Source organism: Ostrinia furnacalis, unplaced genomic scaffold, assembly GCF_004193835.3.
Source record: "Ostrinia furnacalis isolate ACB-3 unplaced genomic scaffold, ASM419383v2 OfSCF6691, whole genome shotgun sequence".
Lineage (NCBI taxonomy): Eukaryota > Metazoa > Arthropoda > Insecta > Lepidoptera > Crambidae > Ostrinia > Ostrinia furnacalis.
Window position 1 is genome coordinate 846,890 of NW_021136930.1, and position 24,180 is coordinate 871,069.

Consider the following 24,180-nt stretch of genomic DNA (forward strand, 5'->3'; position numbering starts at 1 on the left):
TCATCACCATCATCAAAATCTTCAGAAGGTATGAATTACTTATGGCCAATCAGATTACTTATTTTTAGAACGCTGCACTAAGCGTAAATGTAGAGCACAAATTATTGGTTTTAGACGAAAGTTCTCTACAGTTTTCATGAGATAATGCTCATTTGTAATTTCTATCTATAATATAAAAATGAATCGCAAAATGTGTTGGTAAGCGCATAACTCAACAACGCCTGGACCAATTTTACCAATTCTTTTTTTTTAATGTTTGTTGAAGTCCAAGGATGGTTTTTACAGCGAGAAAAGTTTGAATAATTTCCGGGTAAACCCTAAAAAACTCGAAACTTCACCCCTAAGGGTAAAACGGGATCCACGCGTACGAAGTCGCGGGCGGCCGCTAGTTACTAATAAAGAGTTTACAATTTTTATTTCTTTGTAAAAGTATTCAGTGGCAGTAGTTAATTCTTGGACCTGCTCAGAACTCAGTGTTAGTCCTATTTTAGTGGTTAACTTGATGAATAAAATAAAAGTAAAAACACATTACTAAGTGTTCATGTTATACAAGTAGGTACAAGATTAATTAAATCGTTTTAATTAGCCAAATAATTTAGTCAAATGTCAGTTCATAAATTGTAGCCCTAGGTTACAGTTTGCCACGAAGGCACTGCCTATTGCCTATAATGAATTGCCATTAAGTGTCACTTATTTTTGTCCCACTATAACAGAATTAGGTCAAATTACCACTGAGCCTTTCAACTCCATAATGAAGTTTATTTTAAAATCTGCCGAGTGAAAGATACTTCTTACGGGTTTAAAATATATGTCATTCGAAGTGTTAATGAAGGCGTTTCGGTCTTCTCTCATTATGCCCCCGCACTTAGAAAGACTGCGGGTGACCGTCCAACTAATCTAGTCAAGTGTCGTTTGAAACTTCTCAGCGCCCAGCGGTATGGTGATGTCACGGATTCTTTTCCGTATTGTGTCCCACTGTTCAGCTTATTTCGGTTTCTTGTCCCAACAATAAAATATTTTCGATGTCAAAGCAAATGTCATATCTGACAAATAAACTGTCGTGCAAATGTAAATATTCGATATATCCCAGTCAGATGAATATCATTATTAGTAATAATAATACAGTAATAAAATTTACCCATCGCTATTATAATAAATTAATTATTTTTTAAATGTTCACTTATTTTCTAACTTCTACAGTCTTATTTCTAAAGGCTGGGTTTCACCGCCAAGCTTTGACCTTGACTATGGCGATGACCGTGTTTTTGTATGGAGTTTGAGAGATTTTTGGCGTCTGTCAGGGTTTGGGGTGAGATGGTGTAACCCGGCTCAAGTTGTCATACAGAAGAGCAGTCTCATTCTAACACAAGTTTTACAAACTTAAAAGGATGAGACTCACAATATCATTGTTAAGACTTTTATCGATAAATAAATAATTTTGATTTTTTTTAATTTTAATTATGATATGTCATTTTTAATGTAACTCCCTACATATAATTATAATGTTTTGTTTGAAAACTAGCATATTTTTATTTTCAGATTAGTGCTCGAATCTATTACATCTACATTGTCAATGTTGTCATTCTCGCACGTTATTTTATAACACGTCAATTTCATTGTAGATAATTGTCCATTTACATGTGATTCAGTGGTAAAACCAGTCGTAAACTAAGATTTATCATTATTACTGTCAGAGTGTAGGTTACATTAAACCGCTTTTGCTGTTATGAATGTAAAGCTGCAAGTAACTTTCAAAGTAATACTGAAAGATTGTAATCGCACATTAAGAAACGTGTCCCGATACTAAGTCATATTGGCTCCAACAACACTAGGTCAGACACCGTGTAAAGCGTCCGAGAACTTTGTCAAACCTGTGACGTACGCCCCTGGAATCCGTATGCTTGAGACTACTTACATAGATTACAGTTTGAACTAGATCTCTACTTTTCGCACAACACGTGACTTATCCTTTCAAGCCGGTTAGTATAATGGGTGCTTAATATGGAATATAAGATCACTTCGCTAAATAAAGTAAAAATATCACGAGGTTATCATTTGTTATAGGTTCGGTTCAATCATTGTGACTAGAACGAAGTTTATAATTGTTGAAAATTGTATGCTTTAAAGTAAATTCTAATGTCTGTCGAGGAGTGTTACTTTATACGAAGAATCGCCAATAACTGCAGTCTGCAGTAGGTGTCAAATTATATCAGAACGTGCCGTCTTCATGCGACTTCAAACGGCATTGTAAACGATGAAAACAGGCAAACCGTGAAGTAGAGTCTTTCAAAGTTGAGTTGAGCGGGAGTCGTAGTCGGAAAACTTGTTTATTGTTCTTATATCATAATAAATATCGGTGAGCTTTGAGATTCAACAAGTGCATGCAGGGCCTCCGGCTGCCGCTGCACCGCGGCGGTCGCCAGTCTCAGCCAGGACGTGCGGTCGCTCGCACGCTCCCGCCCGCGCTAACCATTCCGTAAGTGACAACTCACACTGCTCACCGGTAATAAGTGCCGATCCTGCCCCAACTTTTTCCCACTTCTACTCGACTTAAATTAGTTTTAAACTTAAAATTGGCAACATTCGTATCGGTCTGCGGATTCGAAACTATGGGCCACAGGATTTACTTAGGAAAGTTTACCTGAAAGTTTTGAAATGCAACATTTTTCGACATTGTAATTAATGTTTCGCGCGATGGTTTTGCACGTTTTAAATGAGTCTTATCGTTATCAACGCAAACACTAGAAAGATGAATTGATAGCGTTTATACGGAAGAAAACAGATTTTCGTAGTAGTTTTCATAGTGTTAAACTTTTATTCACAAGCGTCTCGATGGAAGGTCGAACATTTTTCCGTTATTGTCCTGAAAATTACGTTACTAGTTTTGTAATATGGTAAGTGGATACTATTCTGGATGCTGGATAGGGTTATATGAAAGTTTTTTATTTCTTACTTCATGAAGTTTGAAGATATTGGTTCATTTAGAATTTAAATTCGATTCGAAATGTATGCTTGTACATGTCATATTGTTTAGAACTTTTTTTGATTTGAATTGAATTCTAGAATGCGAATTGAAGACCGCTTTAAATAGTTGAGTAAGTCTGATTTCATATTTAATATTGTTTGGACGCAATAGCATTAAATTTAAGGAAGTTTTTGCCTTGACAAGTTAACATCCAACTATTACGAACTGTGGTGATAAAACCGCGCGCTGCAGTTACGGTTTGCGTGATCATATTCAAAACACACATATATCATCTTTACTTCTTTCCCCATATCAAATGACAAGGAGACATGTATCATTTAAATTGTCTGACAGTTTCAGTTCATAATTATTATTGCAAATAAATGATAAGTTACTTTGCTTGGCAACAAGGAAGTGTCCTGAGTAGAGTTAAATTTCAAGTGGAATTCTGATATTTTAACAGAAGCATAAATAACTTTTATTTTGAAATTTATTTGTGTGTGATATAAGTAATTCAACTACTGAATTATAAACCATATGCTACCAGATGTGCGATTTAAAATTTAATACTATTTTGGTCAATAAGATAAATCAATGGATTGTGAATATGACGACGTATAATTAAAAATCAAATTAGCACAAAAATCTGTCATAATTGCAATAAAATAATTAAAACATAATTGCATTGCACGCGGTTGAATTTTGCGAAAGCTTAAGCCGCATATCTCTTCTTTCTTTAAATAAAAATATATCTATTCTAACGATATTCTGATAAACCCTTGTTCAGATGGGATGGGAGCTTTACAAGGAGTGCTTGTGACTGGCTTAATTTGTTGCACGTTCCGCGATTACGTCGGCCTGGACCAATTTATAGGGAGCTTGGTACTCCAATCAAGCTTTAGGGACATAGCAAACATGCTAGTTTATAGATGCAGCGATAAACTGAAGTGTCACACGCCTAAAAAACCTATAGCAGTTAGTCGATTTGCGAAAGATGCATTCGCAAAATTTGACGCAGCAGCCCTTGATGGAATCGCCATAACGAATGACTCCGACAAAACGGTCACACGAGGAAATTGAAAAGACTAGTAAAGTAGGATGTCTGCTAAGGTCCTTAGATTGGTCATAGGGTTGCCAGATGGTCATGATTTGGCGGAATTCTTCTGAATTCTTGTGTGTCCTTCCGATTCCCGACAACTTAGAAAATCTCCCGAACGAACTTAATTTTAGTGATTACACCCTCTCTACCAACCAAAGTGCCAAAATCTCGACAAACTGTTCTTTACTCCTGAAGTCCTGACAATAGGGTCATCTGGCAACCCTACCCGGGCACAATCGGGGATGTGTGCGGTGAGCAAACGGAGAGCTCAATTCGAGCGGCTAGTGTGGCTGCGCGCACGCCGATCTGTAACGGTACCGTAGGTTCGGGTTAACAACCCTCTTCAACATTATGTACCTTAACGTCAAATTTGATTTTCGAAACGATAGACGGTTTTTGGAAAAGCGTGAGTGTTATGGACTGGAATAGTTTTGCATCGATTTTGATGCCTCCTGATGCAGTGACAGTAAAATTGGCATAATTTATGATAGTTTCATATCCTACAGGATAATCTCAGTCATGACATAAAATATGATCCATTACCTATAATAATTGAGCCTTAAATCAGCGTGTGACATAAATGTGTCAGTGAAAATTAAGTCGCATGTCATACCAATTTTATCTGAATGGACAGCCATATTTAGAAGCATTGCGTTACATTATAGTTAACAAAGAGCGTAATCCACTGACACGAGTACTATCGTATACGAACTTTTTAATCTTTAGATGATTGCCATAGATAATAAATCATAAATCAGTGTCATGTGGGCGACATGCGCCTGACCTCACTGTAAGAGCGGTCCACACATCCGAATATATTTTTAAGCCTTTACAACAAACAGTTTTCTGAATAATATTATGATATAACCTAAGCATTTTAAAACCACATTATTATCTCTCTTATGTAATCAGGTTCTACAGAAATTATACCGCTCTTGATGCGCTAAATACATTTTTATCAAATCAATAATAAAAAGTGCTATTTTGCAAAAAATATTAACTAATTTTACAATTTGGCATCAAACAAATTAAGACGGACAGACACATTCAAGTTCTGTAACATAATATGACGATTATTAGAATAGTTAATAATAACGGGCGTAAAGATTAGCAATATTTTAAAATGCAAATTAATTGACGATTTGTAATAATTTACTTCTTAATCGAAAACAGCTTTGATAGCATTAAAAACGTGTTTAAATTTCAAAATAGCATACCATAGTCGTACAATATACAATATTTATTAAACTTGCTTAGGTACTTTTCTTAGGGCTGATTTTTCAATCGTCAGATAACTTTTAACTAAATAAAATAACCTTGTCATTTTGACATATTTCCCATACTAAAACTGTCAATGTGCCAATCTTATTCTTCAGTTAAAAGTTATCCATCGATTGAAAAATCAGCCCTTAGTAAAATTTCCGATCAAAAAATACACCTAATAATAACTATTAGACTGTCTAATCTGTCTCTCACATCTCTTTGACAAGTATTTTTCTCCCTTAATACATATAAACATCGCATAATTTTTCTCAACATTATCTAACTCAAGTAAGTTCTTTGCTTGCTTTCGTTTCAATAACAAAACAACAAAAACTAACTATCCTTTTGAAGTCACAACTCTGTTATAAGTGTGCGAAAACATCAAACAAATACCTGCTTGTTGTTTTACCAGGTGGCTGCAAATTGCTGAAAATAAATTCATTAGATAATTTTTCTTAACCACTAGAACTTGGAACGTATTAATGTAAATATACAATTAGATCAGTTTTCAGACGATGTTGTCAATGTATCAATAAATATGTATAATAATCTAAACCAGATATTAAATGTATTCAAGCCTGGTTGACTCTCAGCAGCTTTTATGCTATGCCTCCTATTTTTATCACGGTTCTGATTAAAAATCCATACTCGAGTTTTAATATAATACGAATACTGAAAAATGGACGCCGCGGCGCCGTCTGATAATAAATATCCTTGGACATTTTTACACTGCACTTCTAGTCCCAAACTAAGCAAAGCTTGTACTATGGGTACTAGACAACGGATATAAACAAACATACTTAAATACTTTTTTTTGTAAATACATACATATTATATGTACATAGTAAACACCCAGTCCAATACAAACAAATATGTTCATGCACACAAATGTTTGTACTGTACGGGAATCGAACCCGCAACCTCCGGAATAGTAGTCCGTTTCGAACCACTACACCAAACGGCCGACTATGATGAAATAATACTATTTATAACGCGAAGTAAGTAGTTTCTTTCATAATAACATTGTGTTTAGTGGGAAACACGAGTGTGGTTTAAGCATGTATCCACTTTTCTCATCTAACTCCGACAAAGACAGTTTACTTAACACAAAACGTCGTCTCGGCAAAGCCACTAACTGTTATTTTGTTGTCGCCCACATTTAAATATGCTTTGATGTGTGAACGAGCTGTTTGTAATAGATGCCTTAGCAATACGATATACGGTGTAAACCTTGCCAGGGAGAATTGATAATAGCATTTCTTGGGCGTGTTCTGTTTCTATTAATTCGTGGTTAGATTAATACGGTTGTTGTTCTTTATTTTGTATGAAATGGCATTAAAATGAGGATCATTATCTGGGACTGGGTCCCTTGGAAATAGGAACTAGTTTGATGCATTTGATTTTAAAAACGTCGCTGCTGCAAGGTTTGCTACATTTTGCCACAACAATAATTTCATTAAGAAGTAGCTTGACTATTTATATCATACAATATAGTTTTATGGGGGTGATGGTCAAACTAAAGTTATGATATATCAAATACGTAATTTAACATGAACCTAAATATTCTTCGTGTCACCTATTGACCGTGTGACAAGCAAATTCACCAGCAAATAAAAATGTCACTTAGCTATTCCACTGGAATCTTATACTATATTAAACAATAGTAGTAATTATTGATATATCCATTTTGTTTTCAAGTTCCCTGTGACATATATCGTTATCGGTTGATAAGGTGGCCCTACGGCCCTTACAGTTTGATAAATAAGTTAACGGGTCACGATGTATTGTATAAATAACGTTATCAACTCATTGACATGGTAAACTATGCCTCTTAAGGTATAATACTAGGTTCTGTTGGGACCGCGAAATATTAGTACCTAACTGGCAATAATAAATAATTTTGAAGGGTAATTTGTTATAAGCCAGCTACACAGTCACGATTTCAAACCCACAATAAACTATAGTTTACAATAGAACGGAAAATGTATAACCCTAAGCCATACCAATTAGGAACGGGCTTAACCGTCCAAAAGACCAGTGTCTCTAGGTTTTGAAATGTTTATTAAATAATATCAAAATTACTGTAGTACTATACATCTCTGGAAGTATATTGCCTGTCGAATCAAATTCTGCCATGTATTTTAATTTCAGTGCAACTTTCTTCCCTAAACATTTTGTAGGGTCCGCTGTAGATGACAAAATTATTGTTCTGATGAGGCTTGCCTAGTTAACGGAATGGACAAAGTTAGTTTGGGCCAGCATTTAAAACTGCCACTGTCCCAAATTAGGGCAGGCTCGGATGCGTGCACTGTGACTGACGATGATGACCGTAGGTAACGTGTAGGTATCATAACCTGGGTATTAGTTCACATTTCGTTTATTTAATTTTTTTTCTTTTTGTTGCAAAGCCTACACAATATGAGTGGTAACCTAAGAGTTTCATTAATTTCATTCTGTGTCATTTGTCGTTTTTTTTAATTTTATACAAGAGTCTTCTACTTCATTAATTAAAATATTTTCCTATGGAATGAAACACGTTTCGAATATTTCTTTAATTTGTCATCGAGGCTCTTTACAGCACCTGTATCAAAGCACAGTATTTTTATGTCGATACTAATCATCCAATTCCATTTGGTGTTCGCACGATTGAATAACGAATATGCAGCCTTTTCACAATCTATGTATTCAATATTCTCTTAGTATGTTAAAGGACGGTGCAGGTTTTAAAAATTGAATATAGTAGATAGTAGGTACCTAATTTGGTTTCAAGGAAACATACCAAGTCAGAATGTAGGTAATCTACCGTTGACGTCTGGGCGCATTTGTACAAAGTTTTCTAAGAGTTGCCGGACTCCTTCATTGTGATCCACTTACTAACACAATTTCCTGAGACTGTTTTGCAAACGTGCTTGCTCTCGCCACTTTCAATTTTTTTTTCTCGCTTGGCTGGATTCTCCATGTGTTGACCATAATTGCTTGTTATTAGAGAGAATGCAAAATACCGTACGACATTAGGTTACATTTTTGTTATAATCATTCTCGATTCTGCGTTGTTAACATTTTCCAAAGTAACGAATGAAATGAAATCTTAATTTAAAATATTCTTTCCATTGAATGCACAGTGAAATATGATGTATTCTAGAATTTTACCCACAATATATACAATAAAATTAAAACCCACTAGTTAATGTTGATTTCTGAAGTAAAAATAGGTAACGATATTATTTTTGCTTGTAGGCATAACTAAAAGCCGTTATAAAATCATAGGACAGCTGGTCAATAGGAAGGTGTGGGCGCGAAATGCACTAATTTGCAACCGTTCGTTTTGCGTAGGGCATTGCACGAGATAATAATGTTTATAGGCAATCCTTCTTACTGAAGGCATAGACTAAAGCTTAGTCGGCTGGAATAGTGTCAAGCGTGCGAGGTATATGACTATTCTAGATGTATACTGAGCATAGCTTAAAGTATGCTGATAAGAACACAGGTGTTGGCTGTAACTCGATCGGCTTACTTGTTTTGGTAACTGAATTATTTTAATGTTATTACATAACTGCCCTTACAGGGTGTAATAAGGTAACGTTCAGGAAAAATATCAGCGAGTTCAGATCGTTTTTCTGTAGTGGAGATCAAATAGACGTTCCTTTATTGGGGTAAGGTGTGTCCTCACATTATTGTAATTTAATTTAACTTACTTTGCTTTAGAAAACCAAAAAATATTATATGACCTGATTTACTGAGAATTTATAAGATTGGGAAAAATACAAGAATAATCAAGACCTAATAATCAATAAAGACTATTTTTGCTTGCACCCCCAAAATCACTCCACACAAGTTCAGATGCCAGTATATTCCTAAGTGAGATTCCGTTTCCTATCGGTTCTCAGGTGTCAGCACCCAAGGAGACAGGCGTTAAACTTTGTGAAACCTGTTCTCCAAGAATGCCCATCATCCCTTTGAACGGACACATGTAATTTAACTAGCCTGTGCAAAATTCTCAAATTCTTAAAGAATTAAGGGTAATTGAGATAACTTTACCTCGGCCAGACTTTTTCACATGTTCTTGTTAAAGTCTGGCTAGAATTAGTTTGGGATAAGTGATAAAAATCATTTCTATTACTGTGTGATAGGAAATCGATTTAGTGAGACATTGGTTGGACTTCATCGAATGTAGCATAAGGTCGTAACGTTCAAATTAAGAAAAAAATCTGTACCTAAGTGGAGTTGTAACAGTAAGTAATAAGTTCTCAAGCATAGCAATTGTAACGTACGTAACATATATCGTGAACACGAATCGAGTTAGTCCTTCAACTTGGTCTTACGCTGTTTATAAGCAATTAACGTTTTGAGACATTCGTAGAGTTTCCAAGTTTTCTGACGTCTTGCGCCAACGTATGTAATAGTTTGCACAAACTTAGTTTTTCCTATGTGCTTGTATACTTCAATAAATTGAATTGAAGAGGTGTGTGCATTTCATTATTCTAAAAATCTGTTGCACTACCTAGTTTAACTCAAGTTCAATTCAATTAAGGGCTACCACCTATCTTTTTGTTATTTTTGACGTTCGTAAGCTCTAAAATACGGGTAAAATTTAATAATGATTGATTTGATTTGATTGAATTATGTGAAGGAAAGACTTTCACGAAAAATAATTATTTACCACCTGCCGGTGAGCCTAAAATTGTTTCTCCCTTAAAAGAAGAGATAAATGTAGAGTCAACCATGTTTTAATGATATTTGAAGTTATAGTTAGAAACATTTCGTGTATCAAACAAAGTTACCCTAATAGATCGGTTTGCTTGTTTGCGAAACCATCACATTTTTAGTTTACGATTACTGTCGTGCTTTCTTTATAGAACAGTATCCAAATATTTCACCGTTGGGGCTGCGTAAAAACGTTCTGTTATCGTGCCTTGATCGTTGTTAGCGGAAAATATTATTATCATTAAGCGTAATTGAAGAGTTTCTGGCCCACGAAGGTCGATCAGCAGCGAGTTAGCACGCCAAAAAGACAAAATGCGGGGGGCTTCCGTGCCGATGCACAGATTTGCATAAAGAGCAACTGTTTAACGATACTTCTGGAATGGCGCAAGTTGGGAACTTTGACTAGTTGTTGTAGTCCATACGATGTGTTACGCGGGAAAGTTTTACCTTTATATTTTAGAATGATTTCTAAATTTTTATTTTTTTCTGGTGAAACTTCTAGTTGGAACTAGATTCTAAATTCTAAGTGACGAAATATGGAAAATGTCGAAAAGGGTAACTAGAAAAAGCTAAGAATATAAATGGTCAAAATTTCTCGTACAGCTACCTAAGACACATTATTAAATCTCATGTGATTTTTGTTTTGATTAATGTCTAAAGCTAGCCATCAGACACAGGATATGAAGTTGGGATAAGTTCTCGGCCCACGAGCTCAGATTTACCTATAGTTCTTCCACGAGGCAGGAAATAACATTAAAACATGTACAACGCTTTATTGCACTACGATAAAGTTGTGGACCGTGTAACACTTCCCAAAAAAAACTAGAAATCAAAATTTCTATTGATTTACTGACGTAGCTTGACGTAGCTGGAGGGACTAACGCGATTTTTGCTGTGTTGTTTTTCTAGGTAGTGCAGCTAAATTATAGCAAACGCAAACGAGTAAAATGTCATGATTTCTTGTAACAAAAGCTTTGCTTACATATTGTTCTTCTTTAGGCACTTTATTAAGATAATATTTTTATGTTTAAATATAAAACATATATCATGTGCATATAAAAATCACGTAGTAAGTAAGTAACAAGCATGATCAATGATATTTAAGAAGAAAATGACGTGGTTTTTCGTTGTTTTTATTATTATCATTAGTTGTTGAATATTTAATGAAGTAACGGAAACCTATAAACCCTTCGAAACTAGGCAACGCATGATATGGCTAACTTGACAGCAGTCCTTAACAAGCACTGAAATTCGACGTGATTCATTGTCGAATCCTAGAGCACTAAATTGCGTCGTAGTAAGAAGTTTTAATTGCATATTTCAACTGTCAGTGTTGCATATTACTTTGTAAACACTATGGTTAGTCTCTTGCAAAGATTTCATGATCTTAGGTCCAGTTTTTTGATTCAAAGTTAAAATAACAAATTGTTAAATTTTGCTACTAATGGTTAAATATTAACAAATTGTTAACTAATAGGTAAAAAAATTACTAAAAGTCAAGCTAACCATTTTTCAAAAACCATTTTTGCTGATATTTAACCACTTGTCATTTGACATCTGTCAAATTTGACCATTTGTTATTTTAACTACGAATCAAAAAACCGGGCCTTTATAACTTACAAGTACAAGAGTTCGTTACGAATAAACAGTATTAAACAGTGCCCGTAGCAACGTAACGTTCTCGAACTATGTATTTTGATCAAGAGCACTTCCCTACATCCTTTAGTTGCGTAGGTGTATGCAATTTGATAAAATCGAAGTCTATAACGAATTTAACATTGTGTAGAGGCACAGAACGCAAGCGTAAAGTGATGGGGAAACATAAAACAACCAAGAACTAAAATACACTCGACGTCAAATAAATGGCATCTCCCGCGATAAGCAATTTCAAACGTATGCATCCCCACTTCCCACCACTCGTATTGATATCATTTGAAAGCCTAGTTCTAAACTCATACATTTCATTAAAGAAAAGGTTTTTTTTTATCCCAAAAATGTGTCTTTAGGAGGATCCAGTGTCTCGTCTTAAACGCTAGATCCAACTTTTATGGTTATAAAACTGTTCAATTTCAGATTAATCGCTATCCATCTGTTAAAGAGGACACGTGAGATCATTATTTGGTTTTATAACCACAAAAATTGGTCCCAGAGGTGAGCCCCAACTGAAGCCTTTTTTCAAGTCACATATTTATAAAAAACAATGTTTTTCTTTATGTTTATTTATTGAGCTTTCAAATATTGGTGTTATATTTACTTGATGCCGAGTGTAAATCAGCTCGATATTGTGCCTAATCAAAGTAGTAATTTTCGTAATCAAATATTTTTATACAAGTTAACTTTTGCCCCCGCTGCCGCTTATGACGTAGGTTAGATTAGACCGCGAGGTCGCAAGCACGCGAGCTCCGCCTGTCGCAAAATTAATATCAGTTTCTAAATAAGTGTCCCGCAATGAAAGTTTTTGTCAAACCGAATGTTTGTATTAAAATGCGGGTCTTCCATAATTTCCAGCAAATCGCTACTTTATTGCAATGACTCCGCGAAGTTATGGCAGCTAATTTGAAAATAACCGACCAACAATTTAAAAGTTAGTCTCTATCCGTGTCCCGGTACTATTTATTACAAGCTAAGTGCCTATTTGGTATTCGGAAACAATTCTTGAGCAATAAAACATCTAGACTAGTCACCATGGAGCTTGTAATGAAATATGACATTGACTTAAAAAGAAATGCAAGCGATTTTCAATAAGTAGGAAATCACATTTTTCAATTCCGTTTCCTTTGGCGACTCAAAACATCTAACTACCCGAAACCTTTTTATTTATTTTGTAAATATCTGAGTAAAACCAGTTTATGTTAAAACAGATGCACACCAAACGCAAAAAAGAAACAATTGCAAACGTGCAAAAAAGCAATTTCTGTAATTAATTTTATTCATGTTTGGAATCTGGGGGCACGGCAGTGCCCCCACCAAGTCGAGCAAAAAAGCGGCACGGCCGTACCATCCTTTTCTCGAAGCGATTCAGGCCATTTTCGACCGCCTGTAACTTCGTTGTGGATAAAACTAGAAGGCTGAATTTTCATTAGCTATGCAGGCATTGTAAAGACACGGTATATTTAAAATTTCATTCAATTTGAACCAGTAGTTTAAGAATTATAACGGGTCAAAGTTACTTAATTTTGTCACTCACTGACTGACTCACTGACTCACCGATCATCAAAACTCTAAGGCACTTCTAGCAGACCTAGAAGCTTCAAATTTGGAATATAAGTAGTGTTTGGTGTATGAATCAAGGAAAAACTAAAATATTTGGGGGCACGGTAGTGCAACCGCCAAGTCGAGTAAAATTTTTCAATTTCGGTCCAGTGTTCTGGATACATAACTGCTGTCTACGAAATACAAAAAGAAATGAGATCCCATCAAAAACAATACTTTTCAAAAAAACCAAGTCTCGCAACTCAGTTGTTCTACGGTAAAAAGTTGTGAGATCCATGTAATACCAAGTCCAGGCCAGGAAATCTTTAACGTTTTACATAAATATATTGACTTGGCCATCGCATGAAAACACGTGTAAATTAAATTATTTTAGTGCGATGGCCAAGTCAATATATTTTCTGAAAGAGAAAACTGCCTATACAAACTCTTTAGCATCTTACAGCGAATAAGCACATGTCCTGGCACACTGTACAGTATTCATTGCTGGTAATTTCAGCGGAGCCACTGTTAATACTCGTCATCGTAAAATTAATTTAAGTGCACATTCTCTCCTTTGTGCAAATTGTAACTATTTATTGGACAACGCGTACCTACTTAGGATATAAATCTAAATTAAACCTCCATTCGTGTAATAAACTGAGTCATTAACATCCAAGTTAGGAATTACTCGTAGTTATGCCTCCCCATTCTGGCCACAACCTTATTAGTTTACGAATTAACAAGTTCATTTTACAACAGTCAACCTTAGCTGTATATTAATTAACGTTCTTTTTGTACACGAAAACAATAGAGTCAATAATTCATATCCCACATCTGATTTCGTCAATAAACTATGACATGGGTCCGTGCTAAAGTAACGAAGTTAGTCAAAACGATGTGCCTTTCAACGATTACTATGCAGATTGTATTTAGTATTGTGGGGGCGTCTAATTTATAATACGAGGTATGCGAACAAAAATAGTTAATCCATAATATGAACGGAATGACAGCGAGCTTTGCGTTGTTTGACAGACAATAGCACAGGACAGTCGGAAACAAAAATCGTATCTATTTTAGGAATGTCACACATTTTGTGATTGAACTAAAATGTTACTAAAGTTCTGGAAGTTTAGGTTACTTAGACAATTTGAAAAAAATTGTAAAAATAAAAACTACAATGATATCACACCAACTTCATAAAATAAGAAAAAAATAATTTATTAATATATTTCGGCACAAAAACGAAATTCGTGATACGAGCAAAAGATTGAAACAACATGAACCTTCATTCTACCCTTAAAATGAAAATATTCTTTGAGTTCAATTCATCGTAAGGTAATCTTTTTTGATCTCTGACCGACCGCGGATGCTTTATTAAAATGTAATTTTTAAAAAGTATTTTTAAGAAATCATTCAGTCATAAAATGACGCGCATGTTAGGTAATTCGTGGCTCTCTCATCGCAGTGATTACTTGGGCTTTCTTGTCATGTCGGCTTATACCTCGCTAAAAGAGATGACACACTTTCCGTGACGCAACAGGGGCTGCCTTATTTTTTCGTGCCTGGCACTCCGCAGCGATGTCAGAAATCATAGGACTAAAAACTTTTGTCAGACATTACCGTCTAAATAGGCGGACGAAGCAAATAAATGAGGCAAGAGACAGCTTTGTAATTGACATATTTTTTTAAATGTAATTTATACCTAAAGACCTAAAATATATGATACCTTTGATTAGTATTATTCTTATTCTGAAACAATATTGTTTAATATTGTTTCAGAATAAGAATAAAATTAATTTGATGCCTTTCTTTGAGTTCGTCATAATAAAATCTACTCGTATTTAATTAATTGAAATTACATGCTCAAAATAAAAATTTCTTTTACACAGACATACCATATTTACATCTGGAAGTAAGTAAATCGCATCGTCCATTTTAATATTTCGAAGTAGTTTTTTCATTAATTTACCGGTGTTAATATAACGATAACAACTGTCGATATAGGACGTGGTCAGGATAAAGGCTTTGCTTGCTTAGCTTTGGATCGACATAAAAACGAGTACTCTGCGTTATTTAATATTGACATTCTAAATCAAACATTTATGTAATACACTTGATGTAGATTCCAATACACTAAAGACAGAGGTCATTTTCTGAGGTATTATTGCTTAGCAGCATATTCATTTTTATTTTCGATGTATGAAACTTTATCTATACATCCAAAATAAATATGTTGTGAAGTAACTTGAATGCAAAACATGCAAAATTGCTTGATTTAAGCAAATAAGCTCTACATTTATGTATTTTTAGCTTCTTATAAAATCGGCAAATCGGAAAAGACCTTAATCCATACTTTTAATACAAAAGTTCTTTAATACCAAATGTAATATGACCTTGACTCCCCATCTATTTCACACGCCTCTTGGTTTAATTATTATACTTATAATTGCATTTCTGCTGATGTTCAACATCTGCGGAATGTTTGTGGATTATTTTTTTATGCACATGATAAGTTTAAGTGACTCAACGAGTCAGATGAAAAGCAAAGTTTGTTATTCTAAAATGCTACCAAAAAATATAATTTTTTTTTTTGCAGTTTATTTAGCAAAAAATAATACTCAACATTCAATATTCCGTTCAAATTCTAATTCCATTTAAATTTAGAAAAATTCCAAACCCTTTTCAATTTAGAAATAACCTTAATTGTAGAATCTATCTATTAATTACAAAATTCTATCCAGCAAAATCTGGGCTTAGTAGGCCAGTAAGAAGAATTTTATCTCGCTGATAACATGAAAATCCTTATCAACCTTGACTGAGTACACTGTGACGAAACTATTATCTCATCACGATCATGAATAGTGACGCATCTTTCCGGATGATAGTATACTGTAGTATATTCTGTCTGATACATAATACAAGACTACGATTAGGTATAATAATACGAGTAGGTATATGTATTAGGCAGCTAGGGCGTAGTTATCATCTGAATTTTTTGGATTCCAAAGCATCGTTTTTACTAAGGGATAAAATGTTGTGCAACAGTTGCCGCTAGAGATGTAGTGACTTCACCGGACACGTCTGACAAAATGAAAAAGGTGACGTAACATAATGTCGGACGCCTACACGTTGAGCGACACATTATTTGTTCCTCTCTAAATACGAGGCATATTTATTCTAAACTTTAAACTACGAATAAATAACTATCCTATCCTAAAACCCATCAAAATAAAACATGAAAGCGACAAGTCCAACTATCAGTTTGCCATCGAAAGCACAATGGGAATAAAAATATCAAATTACACGTCAACTCGAAAAAACGAAAACACAAAGCCGAAGACGTATTAGCAATAAACCCGAATGATTTACAACCAGCCCGCCACGACTGATGAGTTAGAAATTAGAATGCAAGACTTCATTTCGGATTGATAGTTGAAACTATTAAAGATTTTATCGGCGCATTGACATGCAGTGATCGGTTGGGACGCCAAAACGCCTTGAGTTATGATCTTTTTGTGTTCGAGCCTCCTGTATACTCCTACATGGTTTTTAAAGATTTGGATGCACCTCTGAACAATTGGAACGATATATTATTTCTCATAACTATGTCCCTGTCTGTGAGATAATGAGAACCTTAGTTAGTACGTGAACAAACGTACATTAAATTTTAAAATTAAAATGTCATGACAACAGACATATCAAAGAATGTCCTATCTTTGTGTTGCTGTGCACCAAGTCTAGTTAATATTATCTGTATTGTAATACCTATGCCTCTACCTCTATGCAATTATTTTCCAAGAATACGTTACACATGAAATAATATTCTATGTGAGATTCCGATACCAAACCGCATGATTTGATAGTTGCACGATCGTTAGGAACTAGTGTAGTTCCGATATTCGAATAGTATCTGAATAATATACAAATAACATTTCTAGTCATGCTTCCATTGCAAATAACAACTGCAAATCTTTGAGTGGCATTGGTGTAGGTATTTATGTTTAACGTCAATTCCGCCTAACATGATGATGATGAAGGGAGATCCCTTCTGTATTGAATGGCAAATAGCAGCTGCAGTTCGATAAATTTCGCGCGTTCCTATAATTTATTTTTAATTAGGGTAAACCTTTTTTAACAAATGTATAAGGTTTGTGCCACTATCAATATCGCTCCGAAGCCGTCCAATGGTCTGAGCAATTATCAAACTGAACCAAAGGTTTCCAAATGAAACAAAACACCGACAGCAACTCGGGAGCAACAGTTCTGAGTCCGCGGTCAAGTGTCTGGACTGCAACAAAAAGATTTAGCCCCTAATGGCGGCTGCTGTCATTATGACAGATGTCCAAACTACAAGGATGTCACATGTGAGCAAGGATTAATGGTAAAAAAAATATTTTTTTCACAAATATGGCGGCCCAGGCAAGGAACAGATTATATTTCCCAAAACCAATTAAATTATTTGAAGAACATGTGAATTTAAGTTGAATATCTGCTCTCGTGCCGTGTGGTGACGGCAGAGTAGAATACATTTGTCACCAACCCCTACTCTTCCCGCGGGTGTCGTAAGAGGCGACTTAGGGACTACACAACAAACAGAGAATGGGCAGCAGCGCTCTCTGAAAAACATCAATCTTTTAAACTGCGATCTCCAACCCGCCTGCCAAGCGTGGAGATTATGGCAAATCCCTGCACCATAGTGGAGGAGGCTCATAATCCAGCAGTGGACTGTAAAGGGCTGTTGATGATGATGATGATCTGCTCTCGTATTTGCTGTTGTTTATACAAACAAATTGTACAAAAAGCAATGTTGAAACCAAACCAAGTGTCGCTCGATATAACTGGCCTGCCAGACATGCTTTTGATGGGTCGAAAAAATACCATTTAATCACACTTTTTGTAGCTGTTATTAAGTTGTGGCTTTGTGATTGGTATATCGACATCCCTGACCATTAAGGCTGAGATCCGAACGTGTTTAATCGAGACGAATATGACGTTGATAAATCACCTCAATGGCTCTTCGTCATTGACTTGCACTTGCATTCTACACACAACTTTCTTTGTAGTTAGTTGTAGTTTAATTGGACAATTATTTAACGGAACTGGTCTAAAATACGGAAAGTATTGCAAAGATTTTGTGAAATAAGTTAATTTAAAGAAATCCTAAATCTTTTAATTGAGTACCTAATGTGATTAAAATTGTTTCATTACATTTATTTTTCAATAATATTAGATTTATATTTTTTCCTAAAACCATGGAAGAGGCAAGACATTAAAAACGTGCAAACACATCTATATTTCGATAAATATTCATGGGGAACTTCATAAGTAGATCTCAAAGCTAGCTTTTCATTAGAAGCACACACACTAGATACAGGCGTGGATCGCACATATACCGGGGCAATTGCGTTACTACATTGAGCAGTGCGGAGTGCCGGTACTCATGGTCCAAAGACTGTGAATTCCTGATTTTTGTGCAGCTTCCAACAGTGGACGAGTGCAAAAAAAGATCGATGCAACTCGGCAAGGTTTAACTCACCATTATAACCATGAGGAAGGTGCGTGCGTGTCTTCTCTTGCTACTGGGACTGTCAACAGTTCGGGCGCAGTTTGTGAGGCGTAAGTAAACAACTAGAATAATTAACTAAGTATATTGTTAACATGAGAGAAATTCTAATTTATGGAAAATTGTCATACCTTTGTATCAAATCTTACGGAATCGTTTTAAAAGATAAATTGTATTAAGGGTTCGTTAAACTCTGGAACGTTAAAATTTTCGATCTTTTGAATGACTTTTAAAAGTGTCTGCTGCATTTTATGTCGCAGATTACTATTTACAAGAAATGTACAATTTAAGAGCTACTGATGTGTTTATTTTGTGTAAACTACGAGCCGGACAGGCAATTAAAATACTAAAGTAACAAAGCGCGAGAGTCGTTTGTTGTGGTCGCCATACCCACCATGTTTGCAGTCCGCCTTTCGCACGCAGCAAAATTGGAATGTCTATCAGATTGTAGGGGATGGGTGAAGCCAAACTTCATTATTGGTGTTGTGCTCGTACGTAGAGACGTCCTCAATACTCAATCTTTTATTGGTTCCATCTGAGCATTGCATTTCTATAGTCACATTTGACAAACGACAAGATGGTTACAGACTGTGAAGAGAATGGTAACATTGTAAAGGCAATCATAAGCTTATGCAGTGTCTTATCATAAAATGAATGTTCTAAGACTAATCAAAGTTAAAAGCTTAGCTAAGGCCAAAGATGGTTACTTACTTTTAGTTTTATTAAAACAAAAGGTAAATAAATAACCATTAGGTTAATTGTAGAGACAAAGTGCCTATTAAATATGATTTTGTTAAACCTACATAAGCACACAAGAATGTGTGTACTAGTTCCGTTTGTATAAATTCAACCCGCAAGAACTTATTTGAATCCCATCCCTTAAAAAGTACTCAGTCGTGCTGGGACATCGAAATGCGAGCGTAGGTAGGCTTTTAGTTGGACCTAGCAGTGTTAGCGCTGTAATTTCTATTTTATTTTATTTTTATTTATTTATTTTATAGAAACCAACAGCGATACATTGAAAATGTTAGTTACAAGATTTAAAACCTTTAACAAACAACAGATACATAACATCGGAGAATATAAAACGCCTCTGTTTTGGAGTTTTCTTTATTCCCTTCCCGAGGTTTTCACGATGTTCCGAATGGGTGTACCTATATCAAATGGCTTAGTTAGAAGGCATACAGTGCATTGTTTTAGTTATTGACGGAATCCAAATTGACGGCTGCTGACAATGCAGCCTAAGGATTATATTTCAAATTATTTGGATGTTTTCTTTTCTTCGGCGTTTAAACATACATATTTATTTTTAATGTGTAATCTTTCGTCATGCTCATACTGCTAACACATTTAACGTGTGGCATTTGTTAATAAAATTCTGCCTGGCGCGTTTATTATCATCGCCAAGTAATTATGCAATCGCCTTGACCCATCTAATGGTTTTATCGTTATAATTATTAGTCAGTTGCTATGCTCATCAACCATCTTAACTTTTAAATCAGCTGAAAAGTAACATGTGTCTTTTTTACAAGAATTCCGATGAGACAAAAATATAATTTTGTGTTATTGTTCTCACTGTGGTTAAGACATTGCTTGGAATTACCTAATTATTTGAATATGATGCTGTCCATTTGAGGTCCCGTTAAGCCGTTGGGTTAAGTGACTCGTAAAATCTAACACCAGGGTTATAACCTCAGTTGTTGCAAAGAAAAAGAATCTATCCAGTTACTTGTCCTGAATAGAACAGCTCAGAGACAGAGCCATGTTCATTCAAAGTTGAATCAAAACGACTTAAACGACACCACACGTCCTAACGTTTATTTTTGCGACTAACCTGTATAATTGATCTGGCTTTTTGTTTACGGCTCCTTTTTGTGGTTGACGGGCTTTGCCGTATCTATTAAGGCTGTCACAGTCCGAAGAAACTTTTCCAGTTCCTTCATCCGCCTACTTCGTAACAACGTATAGGACTCCTCCTCAGTCCTCACTGCACTAATAGGAAGATACGGAAAAAAGCAAATTTCGTGGTTTATAAATAACTTACGAACTCATCACCTATTAAGGCATACTTTCATAAACCAGCGTCTTCATTAGGGTTTCTATCAACACGTACTTAATACCTTTTCATTCAAATAATTTAGCTTAGCTTTGCGCACTTAAAACGCAACTTTTTCAGAATAATATAACTATTTTATAAATTGGTAACAATTTGGTTATGTGTTTTGTGTCAACCATGGATCAAAGTGCCAAATATCAATAGGATCAGTGTTTTTCAGCACAACCTAACAATAAAATAAACGGATCTACAATTTCTAAATTGAATCTACATTGTCAAATTCAGCGTTTCGTCAACTTAAAATGATATAGGTTTTCGTTCGTTGGTTAATAGAGCATTTTATGGCGCTAACGTTTTACTTACAAACTTGGTTAAATATTGTATTATTTTTATGCGATTTTTTTATTTATTATTGCACTGAGAACTCTTTAGCATGCCAACAACAAAAGCGTAGACATTTCTCAATCCTGCTAACGTTTTTATTTCGGTTCTAAAAACGTTTTAATTTGCATGCGGAGCAGTGTTAGAGTCGTCCCGTTTCGGCCGCCCGCTCTAAGGGCGTGGTTAATCATAGCGCACACTCGATTTCACTCAGTTAGAATACGGGTTATGGACAGTTAGACAGGGAGAACAATAAAACGGTTCTTAAGTACTTTGGATAAAAGACAGAGCAATGAAAAATATTTTCAAATGTCGTAAAGAAGATATTAACTTCTATTTTTACACTTTTTATGTTTTTATTTTGACTTTTGTCTTTAATGTCGATGAAAGTCCATATTGAACGTGCTATAGCTGAAATGATTATGATTTAATTAAAACACTCAAAATATAAAACAACTAAGTAGATAATTTTAAGGGAAGAGTGAAATATGATTATTCTTGTTTAAACCAAATATGATAATTTAATCAATCGAATCAAAGTGCTGAAAATGATATCAGATTTTTTTTTAAATAATTCTCGTTCAATTTTCATCCATGTCCACTCTATCGGTTACCAAGTGCGCGCGTCTAGGGGTGAGACAATCAACGACTCGCGGTCCACACTCCAATCCGGGGCAAAACATAACAATAATTGTTTTGTTATTGCCGACCACGCTGAATATTTGTATGTTAACCCGAGAACGGGTGTGCTCAAACTTTTTGTTACAGAAAATTTAAGCTTGACTACAAAATTCATATTTAAAGCTTCTGTGTAGGTTTTTGCAACTTGCCTACTCCGAAATGCCAATGGGAAAATAAAAAGTTCCAAAAATTAAGAGAAAACTAAACGCTTACTTTAGTTAAAGTTTTAGACAGTCTAATGAGTTTTTAATTCTATTCTACTGAACTGTTTTACATTGTCATTATAATTTATATAATCACCAGAGCTTTGTTATTAAATACTAGCTTACCGCCCGCGTGGAATTTTGTCTGTTACAGAAAAACTATATCGCGCGCGTCCCTGTTTCAAAAACCGGGATAAAAACTATCCTATGTCCTTTCCCGGGACTCAAACTATCTCTATTCCAAATTTAATTAAAATCGGTTCAGTGATTTAGGCGTCAAAGAGAGACAGATAGACAGACAACAGACAGAGTTACTTTCGCATTTATAATATTAGTATAGATTACTTTATTATTAGGCTACTTACCATGCCTTTGATAGTTTGAAATTCAATATGTATTTAGATAGTGTTCAAAAAGCCTAAAATGTTTTAGTTTTTAATTACCATAATAATATAAAATGAACCTACATCGTTTAGTAATAATGATGCGCGTTCATTAAATTTCAATTGGTAAATATCTATTTCACAGTTAGTTTTTGGTACCACATTATATAGCTATTATGTTTTCTAGTCATTGGTAAGATTATCTTTTTTTTCCTTTAGTAAAAAGAAAATCCTCAATTAACCATTTCGCTTCCACCAATGACAAAACTTAAGGAAACCCCTATTTGAAACTTAAGTCACTGAAATTAACATCCAAATTTATATTATACGGCAGCAAAGTGTTTCGCGCTAGCCGCCTTAAAAGAAGGCGCGTTCTCGGTCACGAGGTAATTGATCTAATGAGATGAGACTATTAATATTCATGCATCCCTTTGTGACCTCAGTGTTTGGTCTAAGGCCGGCCGCACAGGCTGCACGTCACAAGGAGTCGGGTGCAGAGACCCAAGCTTACGACCTTTGTAAAGCGTCAGCTAAATGCGAGCTTTGAGACACTAAAAGCCTATGAAGTACCTTTCTGTGATTAAAACGATTGCTCCAAAATTGTAATACACAACTTGGATTTTTTTTAAAGTGTATCACGCAACGAAAATCTAAAATTATTATATTAAACCATGGAATTTTGAATTAAGTACGTAAAGGAGTTAAAAAATAACAACAAACTACGTCTTTAAAATATTTGTGTGTTGATGACCCGATACGAATCCTGAAGAAAGCTTAGCTCCTGTTTCAAATAAAAGTAGAGTGAATAAAATTAAGGTCGTCAATATTCTAGTTCAGCTGACCTAAAAAATATAATACAAGTAAAAACTGATACCATTTTATTTTCTGATCTAAAATAGCAATTTTAGCGAATCTAATCTATTATACAATAAATTGTAGGTCTTATTTTTGGGAGGAGAACTCGAAAGGGCTATTAATGATTTCCACGGTCCATTCGTGAATATTAGGCACGGAGGATGGCTTTCCTGTAACATTTTAGTTGCAGCCAATTTTTAGTTTAATAAACGGTACCTACTTTAATGTAAGATGTAGTGTATTAATGACAGTTCCATTTTTGTTTTGTGCACGTTTGCTGCTGGCCTTAGCCAGATGGATTTTTCAATAAGTCGGTTAGAGGGGAGAGGTGTCACTAGACACGGTAAGCACTGTTCTTTGATATATTAGACGTGTTTTAGTTGAAGTTTTCACGTCAACATAGGTATAGTTGTAACGATCGTCAGAGGTAGAATCAATTGAACTGATTACAAACTTATAATAGAACCTAATTAGTTTTCACTGAAACAGAAACACGAGGACCGGTGCAATTGAGCTTTCAAAAGCTCACAAATGTGCTTTGTATGAATAAGAAAGCTAATGTATTGTAATAACCAATGATAGTTAATTCATTAATATACTTAAAGGATTACTTTGCCCCCAGTAAACGTATTATGCTCAACAAATAATAAACGAAGCTTTCACATTGTCTTTAGTATCAGATTGTAAGACCACATAGCTATAATCTCTTAATAGTATCATGAAGCTGAGCGCTTCCCGCAAAAAAATGTACTAAACATGTTGGGGCGCTATAGCTAATGCTGGTATTATTATGTTAATAAGAGTGCATTTTTATCCATCCTAATTTTTGCGAAAC

The 24,180-nt window shown here is 35.0% G+C and overlaps 1 protein-coding gene across 13 annotated transcripts in view; it reads left to right on the forward strand.

Annotated features, from left to right (window-relative positions):
* Positions 1–2,429: 2,429 nt before the first annotated feature.
* The window catches only part of LOC114362700 (terribly reduced optic lobes), a 126,652-nt gene continuing 104,901 nt past the window's right edge, over positions 2,430–24,180 (forward strand). For all 13 annotated transcript variants that reach the window (XM_028318185.1, XM_028318192.1, XM_028318196.1 and 10 more), the window contains exons 1-2: positions 2,430–2,476; positions 18,701–18,839. In XM_028318185.1, coding sequence (XP_028173986.1) covers positions 18,770–18,839 — 70 coding nt within the window. In that variant the 5' untranslated portion in view covers positions 2,430–2,476; positions 18,701–18,769. The remainder of the gene's footprint in view (positions 2,477–18,700; positions 18,840–24,180) is intronic.